We start from the raw sequence: 8,734 nt of genomic DNA, 5'->3' as shown, positions 1-8,734 counted from the left end.
TGATGACTTTTGTCGCCGTTTCTGTATTTATCATCCTTTTGTAGCCTCTCTGTTGAGAAGGCAGCAGGAGGTTGCGCATACAAATGATAAAAAATGATCTGAGTGTCTCAAATTCAGCCGATTCAGCCCGTGAAAACAAAGCCTCGGTGTGAAACGCAGTAAGTGTGCAGGAAATCGAGGAGAAACACGCCACAGACCTTGATGCATTTTTCACAATATACCTTTATTATCTTAATAAATACAAAAAAACAACAACACTGTGATGTTTAAAGAAACAAGTATTAAAAAAGACACTAAAATGCATTAGACATTAGAAATATCAATATTAATTTTGGTATGTTCTGTAAGTGACATCTTTGTCTTATGGACATTTAGTGTACCGGCATGTTTTCAGATGGATGAGAAAGGAATGGAAATCCACTGTCGACAGGGCCAAAAAGGAAGAGAGAGCATAGCAAACCATCAGGTACAAGGGGTTGAGAAACGTTTCAATAGCGAACATGGAATGAACTCTCTTACGTGAGGATGCATATGAATATATACATTTATATACACCCACATCAACACCACCGATATAGATGTAAAATAACCTGAGATACTCGTTCGCACCTCATTATTCCAAACAGCTGGACACTAGCGTTGAATGATGTGAATTTTGAGAGAAAGACACGGGACGGCACGTCAGCCCGGTTTGGGAGGGCTCTCCTCAGTAACGTTGTACAAAAACGAAGATGGAAATAACGAAAGAAAACAGTCATTTCACCAGTTACTCCTGAAGATTCCACAGTAAAAAATATCCTTTGAGCAGCCTTTTGTTTTTATAATATATTTATATATGTAAAATTTCATCAAGCAAAAAGAACCAACTGGACTGTTCGGTAAACGCACTTTATGCATTGGCCAAAGACAGTGGAAACGTTTTCTGGAGGTCTGACTGCCGTTGTACAGCACACACCAAGGACGTGAATAAATCGTACGACCACTATGCCTTAGTGATCGTGTGAGAGATATTGCCGTATTTTTGCAAAGTCAAATGCATAATGTTATTGGCTTTAGCTCGATAGTCATTTTGAGACTTCCACATGTGATTACAGGACGACTATCTGAATCAAGATACCAATGAATGTGGATTTATTTATGGATCTTAGTGATTCAGTGCCCTGCATAGGTAAAGTAGAACTCGAAAACAAGGCTTTGGGACATTGTCAGAAATATAAAAAACAAGATACATTAAGTGCTCAACAAAAATGTTAAATTAAGTTACCTGAATTGATTCTCCACTCGTGATTTGAGACGTACGCAGAATCTCAAGACAAGCACGGGAATTGACGTCTACAAGACCTCTAGAGTAAGGCAGAAGCCTTACGGGAAGGCAGGGGTATTGTAGTCTTATTCATATGGCTTTTAAATTACTCATTTTTCAAGTGCTTGCCGTCAAATTTTAAGCGGAGATCAAAAAATGAAAAAGCCCAATTTAACTCTAAGCCCAAAGTGAACTAATCACCTCCAAACGTTAGCCAAGTTGGTGTCAATTAATTTTGCTATGCTCAGATGGACCAAATGCAAAACAAAAGCAAGTGGCAAAACAGTGAGCAGGGGAAGAGGCAAAGTTGGTACCTGTAGTCCAGTGTAGTTCAAAGATCTGGCCTAAATATGTTCCAATTGGACTAGATTGCGTAATATTAACTAGTAGGGGCAGCTGGACGTGTTGAAAACAGTTTCCCAACCCAACTGTGACTATTTCCAGCACGGAGAGGGTCCAGTTCCTCTCTCAGGAACCCCACTGCCGAAAGCTCGTAACTCATTTCGTCAGAACTGTAAGTCTTTCCACCGGCATAGATGCAGGCATATCTTAATATATCTCTGTACACTGTTATATATTTTCTTATCTCTAGTACAGTACAGCAACTCCCCTTCACATTTCCTTTGCTCCAATTCTTCATGTCAGCAGGAGCTATGGTTTTGTGCTTATCACCAAAATTGCAGTGCAAAAGAAAATAATTAATTATAATAATTATTATAATGACAACAATTAATTCATGAGAAGTATTAACAAATGATGGATGACAACATAATTTATATGGCACCACAGCCCATCAATTCACATATCGTACAAACGACCAACAGCGTAAGAGGGAGGAGAGCGCACAAACAGAACTCGGCTTGCATAGCAATGCAATAACAATGTCATTTTCAATCTCTGATGTCAAGAATATATTTACAGGAAACTCGATTTCCTTTTCGCAAGTTCACCAAAGCTGGGCGACTCAGATCTCATGCCTTCCATCATTTTTTTCTTTTTTTGTCCTCAACATTTTTATTTTTTCTGTGAATGAATAGTTTAAGGAGGAAGGTGGGGGATGTTGCGAATCTTGTGGGTTGCATGTCCATGTTTACATCACATTTACAGTTTGTCCTTTTCATATTTTTTTTCTCTTTTTTTTCCGTCTTCCTTCTGACACTTCACGAGTCCATTGCACCAAGCAGGTGAGGCATTTCCAGAACAGATAAAGGCATTCTTCAGTTTCCATCAAAAAGGTTCACTCTGAAAACAATACAAAGAGAACATGCCGGTCAGTTAGTTCTTTATACAGCTCTAGAAAAGGTAAACCATCAACACTTGACTGGGAAACTTTTAAACCATCAAGGTTCCAAACTTAGTAAAGTTGTACTAGAATAACCTGCTCAGACTCACATAACTCTCCAGAGTACTGCGCGTTGATCCCCATGTAGCTGCTTTCGCCCTGCTCCGTGGTGGAGCGCTGGTGCTGTCCCCTTGTCCCTTCACCTTTACGAGGACCTGTTGACCCTTTAGAGGAGGCCGTCCCAGAAGAGCTGTGGCCCCCAGGAGATGGAAATGACGGTTTGTTGTATGGCAATATGGCCTCTTCTGAAAACATACAAATATCCAAACCCACACATTTAGTGGCAAATAAATCTTTTTTAGCTTTTCCAGTTTGGAACATGTCCATGATTGCTTTCTTTCTGGCTAATACTGAGGTGACCAACTCTTGCCAGCTTTGACCAAACCCTACTCATTAGCAATATGGTCCAATGGCTAAACGTATCTCCATACCAAAGTTTAAGATGAAAATGAAGACATATGAGACCAAACCATACGGCTTGCCCAACCCACATCCCCCTCTGTGTTGCGCCAGATCCAGGCCTGGTTCTTTATGCTTCGTTTGGGCTGGAAACCCAGAATGGTGGATCCTAATGATCAGACAGGCACAGATGGAGCTCGGCTTCATTGCAGCGTGTGTGTGTGTATACAGTGAAAAATGAGGGCTGGAACGATTAGGGTACATCTGTGCAACTAAGTGTGCCTCCTGTCTGCTGGTTCCTGGAGAAGGCCGGTGTTGGCCATGGAAGAGCTCACTAAGAGGGGTAGACAAGGCAATCTGTTTGCTCCAGCTTGGCCTCCTTACAGCAGGGACCGTAAATGAATGCCAAGGGTCCACAGCTGGCGCTGTCAAACATCTGCTTCTGATGACCACGATAGCAAGATAATATTTTACAGACCTGCTCTGCTGAATTAAGAGCATGTTTACTGTGCCAGGCTGATTAACTCATGTGGACATATAAGATCAGGTTCAGGTCTTTCATGAAAACATATTTCACCATCAAGTTGAAACACCAAAAAGGCATTTCTGATGTCCATTAACCTACTAAAGACCAGGCTGGTTAGAGCTGGTTTTGAGCTGGACTAGTTGGTGAACCATTCAAATTTTGGAAGCTGGTTGACCAAAATGTCTTTATGGACAAGCTGGTTGACCACAGAGTTCAGGGGTGTCCATTCCTGTTCTGTGAGGGCCACATTAAAAAGTTTAGCTTTAACCTACCTAGAAGTTTCTGGCAATCTTGAAGACCTTGATTGGTTGAGATGTGTTAGTTAGAGTTGGAGCTGAATACAGGACCTTGGCCTTCCAAGAGCAAATTGACTTCCAAGAGTCAATTTAAGATATCAACATGTCAACAGAACTCAAGGTAAACCATCAATCGTCCTACCTGAAACAGGACCATTTTTCTGTCCTCTTCTGCTCTCCTCTCCTCTCTCTATGGATCCCAGTCTTTCCAGGGCTTGTTGGTGGCGCTCCAGTGAGGTTCGGGCCTGCCGGTCCAAGGAACTCTTCATCTCCTCCAGGCCCATCATGGGTTGCCTCTCCGAGGACGAAGCCTTGCAGTCAGAGGGGTTGGGCATGTTCCTCACCCCCTGGACACGAGCTGTCTGGCAGGGTGGAGGCTCTGGTGGTGGAGGCAGATCTGGGAAAGAAGCAGGAAGGGCCATTTGAATTCAAACAATAGGTACAGCATTTCCATTTATGTACAGTGAGCATTTATCATCATTTGACAGTAGGTGTCTTTTGTATCTACATAAATGCCTTCAAAAGGGGTAATATTGATTTCATTCTGTTTGATAAATGATTATAATGGCTTGGATATTAGCTATTGCTACATGCATTTGCTTATGACCCCATCTGTCTCCTTTAACCAATGCTGACTTCCACATTAATTCAATAAAACATACAAGAGAGATCTGCCATCTACAGTAAACTGGTTTTTGGCCTTCAAATGTGGTCTAAACCATAGCATACATAATTAATTGACTGAAATATTTAGTCCTTTTGGTTTTGTCTTCATGGATTAAATTGATCTAACCTGAACCAGGCTTTTCTAATTATCTGTTCAGTAAAAACTGGACTAAACCTCACCATCAGCGCTGGCATCGCGGCGGTGCGGGGCAGCGCCAGGGCCTTTGTGTTTGCGGGTGGGCCTTGCCGCCCGCTGGTGACCCAGGCTGTGTGTGCCCACCGTGCTTCCATCTGTGGAGAATGGGCTAGCGGGACAAGGTCTATGAGGTAGACCTTTATCTGCAGGGAGCAAAGAGAGAATCTTGTTTAGCCCATAATGCTATTGAAACACTACGCGCAGAGGTGATAAATGAATCTTACAAGGGAAGCATGACAGGATGCTCAGGTGGAGGGCGGATAGCTTGTTAGTTTGATTCAGAAGCAGCAGAATAAATCAATACATTGCATTTCTATTGCAAAGCCTGTTGGAGAAAAGGTTTAAGATTGTTAAAATGGTTTTATGAAGATCATTAAGATCATCATAGAGTCAGAAAGAGGCATGAAGTCAAACCTGAAGTGCACAATAAAATAATCTTTTCATCAGCACCACATCTGTTTCCAGTTAATTCATTCGCTTACAGTGTAAACTGAATCACTTCACTGAAAGCGCAAGACCAAAACCCTGCTAAGTGAAAACAGTCGTCGCCAAAATCCACCAAGCAAAATCCATAAAGATGTTAGTATTTGCACCATGCTGCTTCACCAGGAGTTCACCAGAGTAAAATCAGAAAGCAGAAAAGAAGCAACATTCTGTTAAGAGTGAGCCATATTGCAGTCAGCAAACACCAGATTCCAGACTCAAATTCCTGTTTCCTCTAAACCGACCTCTCTTGCTCAGGCTGGTGCCGTCCAGACAGTAACCAGCCTTGTCTGCGGCCGCCACCAGGGCTCGTGCAAAGCTGCAATGGGTGAAGAGTGAGCCATCAGAGGAGCTGCCGGCACTAGACCTTCTGCTGGAGAAGTTTCTGTCATCATCTTCTGAAGCCGAGCCCCAACCATTCACCATGGAGCCTGGAGGGGAGCGGCCGCATGGGTGTTAGATTGACCAGGTTTGCTAGTTTTATAGTCCAGAAAAACAGGACGTACTCTGAGATTTTACTTTATTAATATTTAAATGCTAATAAATTATTGATGCCTTTATAAAGGCAAACGGCAAACTAAATTTACCAGAATAATATAATGACGCTTTGGTGTGTGCTGGAAATGATAATTCTCTTATCTGAAAAAAGATGTGTTATATAGCACAGGTGAGCTATGTTTGATAAGAGATGAGTCAGCTACCATTATAATTATTAGGTAATTGTAATGAAACTAATAACCAAAACAAAATGACTGAGGAGAGTAGATTACGAAAAACATTAACATCCAAGACAAAACAAAGAAGCAAAACACCAAAGGCACAAAAAAAAAGATAAAAAAGCAAGCAAACAAAAAAAAACAACAACAAAATCACATAAATCAACAAATTCTAAACAAAACAAAATGACTGAGGAGGGTAGAATATGGAAAACATACAACAGTCAAAACAAAGCAAAAAAGCAAAACACCCAGGCACACAAAAGTACAGAAAAACAAACAAAACAAAAAAAAAAGACTAAAAACAAAATTAAAGACAACAAAAACAACATAAGCATGAGACAGTGAAACAATAAAAAAAGGAGCAAACAACAACAACAAAAAATACACAATAAAGGCTTGTCAATGAATAACTGTTACAATACATGCGTAATTTATTAACTAAAACATTAATGTAATTTAATAATTTTTGTTTCACTAATCCAAGCTGTTAGGTTTTTTTTCCCTTCAGTAAAGCATCCTATTTCCATCCTCCATATAATCGTACACCCGCCACCTGACTATACATCACAACCTCACTTCCTTTTGATTGCTCTGATAGGAAGGAATGCACGCACCTGCTCGTGGCCCGAGGTGAAGCAGCTGATATCGCACACGGAAACACGCAGCATGATCAAAGCAACCACACGGCTGCGTGCTGTTCTTCTTCTTTGGCACTTGTCAGATTTATGGCATGTATTTTTTTGATTGATGACAACCCGGTACAAACATCCTCAGGGAAGCCGATGTGAGATGGCATGACTATTGTTTAGTGATCCGAGAGGAAAGTTAAGAAGGTTACAGTGGTTACTCTAGCCTGGGTAATATGTCTGGTTTCAAGATCTAACATTGAGCTAATTAGGTTTTGGTGACAGATTTATTACATGTATTGTTATAGTTTGTCGATGATAAAATACTTTCTATCCCAGCTTAATATGCAGAAAAAAGTAAAACCACCCAATAGAATAAGCACTGCAGTAATGTAGTCCTTATAGCTTAAAAATGATTAATTACTTCTAATAAAAAATAGTTATTTAATGAATATAATGAATGGTAACACTTTATTTTAAGGTGACCTTGTTACACATGTTGCATGTACTTACTATTATAATAACACTTAATTATGCATAATTACATGCAAGTAACCCTAAGCCAAACCCTAATCCTAACCCTAACCATATAGTAAGTACATGTACGTATTTAATATTACTCAGTACTTAAATGTATAATTACACTGTAACAAGGACACCTTAAAATAAAGTGTAACCTAATTAATTATTATTATTGAAAATCTGTAACTCTGTATACATAGTGTAAAGTGCTGGCATATAACCCCTCCCCCCCAAATCTTATTATATTACCTGCAAATATAACAAAGAATTTCAAAGCACCAACATACATTTAGTTTGTTTCTCTTGTCTAAAAGAGAAAGGAGAATAGGATGCAGACCCAAACAAACAAAAAAAACACCTTCCTTGCAGTCTCTTCCTTTTAATTTCCTCAGAAACTGCACACGGCTTTGTTTCACTAAAAAAAGTTGAGTCCCTCGAGACTCTCTCAGGATGTCTCTCAGCAAAGCAAGACTGCATATAATGAATTGGATGTGCTGGCAGAGACGGAGGCGGGTACAGAGCTCCACATCAGAGAGGACAGCTCCTGCAGAATACCTGCACTACGCCTCAGCGCCTCCTGCCTCCTCCAGAGACGACATCCTCTCTAACAACCAGCCACCTAAAACAGATCCCCGAAAATACCACGCTTTCACTCTTCACCGTATAATAATGCTGGCAGCTGCAAAACAATAACAATTCTCTGGCCAACATAAATTTTGGATCAAGTTCGCAAACCCAAATGTTTTTATACAGCGTGGCTTACCATGAACTGAACTTCCCACAAATTGTTGCTAATTTGGAGTTGGCAGTCACGAACAGCAACGTTTGAAGCTAGAATACTGTAGCTGCTATAAATATAAGGCTGATACAAAAATTTGACATTTTATGGATTCAATAACAGCTATTTTTGACACCACTGAAGCGTCTTTCCATTCCGATAATCCACTGTTAATATTCACGGCTCGACTAAATGGAGTTACGCAAGACTGTAAAACTCATCCAACACCCTGCTGCCACTAAAGCTGATTTACACTGCCCTGAGCCCTCATCTGCATATCATTAAGCGTCGTAATCATTCCCCTTGATGAGTAGGCGGAGACGGCCACCTCAGGACATGTGACCTCAGTCGGTGCAAGGGTTTATGGGAGCAAAGTGGAGTAGGACAGTGAGCTCACTGCTTACATTACAACTCCCATAAAACACCCTCAATATTTCACAAACTCATGGATTGTGTATGCAATAAATAATGAAACACGATAAAGAAAAATATGTCCCAGTGATCTTTATTTCACCTTAACTATAAGCTGCCCAAAAGAAACGGTTGTTAAAACTGTTTTATTCTCTTCAGAAAGGACAAATCTCTGCCTCTGGGTCTGGCAGGAACCCGGCACTAGTGCAGTGTTAGTTTGGTGCTACTCTGGGCAAAAACAAAGGGCACTGGTGGAAGAAAGCCATGAAAGGAAGCTGTCGAGAGTCTTACAGGAGGACACAGCCACCACTGAACAGCGCTTGCTTTGTGTTTCTTCAGATATCTCAGTCCAGAGAGATGTCAGAGATGACCAATGCTACAGTGTTCAGGGGAAAATGCACCTCAGAGGTCCAGTCCAGTAAAATAAACTCAAAATCTATCTATATATCTATCTATCTATCTATCTA

General features: G+C 40.7%; 1 protein-coding gene across 1 annotated transcript in view; it reads right to left on the bottom strand.

Moving 5' to 3' along the window:
- Positions 1-255: 255 nt before the first annotated feature.
- The window catches only part of LOC107698852 (roundabout, axon guidance receptor, homolog 2 (Drosophila)), a gene marked incomplete at its 5' end in the record, with an annotated part of 76,473 nt that continues 67,994 nt past the window's right edge, over positions 256-8,734 (bottom strand). Inside the window, 5 exons of the mRNA XM_016499981.1 lie at positions 256-2,545; positions 2,696-2,890; positions 4,009-4,263; positions 4,713-4,871; positions 5,457-5,642. Coding sequence (XP_016355467.1) covers positions 2,544-2,545; positions 2,696-2,890; positions 4,009-4,263; positions 4,713-4,871; positions 5,457-5,642 — 797 coding nt within the window. The remainder of the gene's footprint in view (positions 2,546-2,695; positions 2,891-4,008; positions 4,264-4,712; positions 4,872-5,456; positions 5,643-8,734) is intronic.

Source organism: Sinocyclocheilus anshuiensis, unplaced genomic scaffold (genome assembly GCF_001515605.1).
Source record: "Sinocyclocheilus anshuiensis isolate Anshui unplaced genomic scaffold, SAMN03320099.WGS_v1.1 scaffold2168, whole genome shotgun sequence".
In the NCBI taxonomy this organism is placed as follows: domain Eukaryota; kingdom Metazoa; phylum Chordata; class Actinopteri; order Cypriniformes; family Cyprinidae; genus Sinocyclocheilus; species Sinocyclocheilus anshuiensis.
This window is presented reverse-complemented; position numbering and strand designations above follow the sequence as displayed.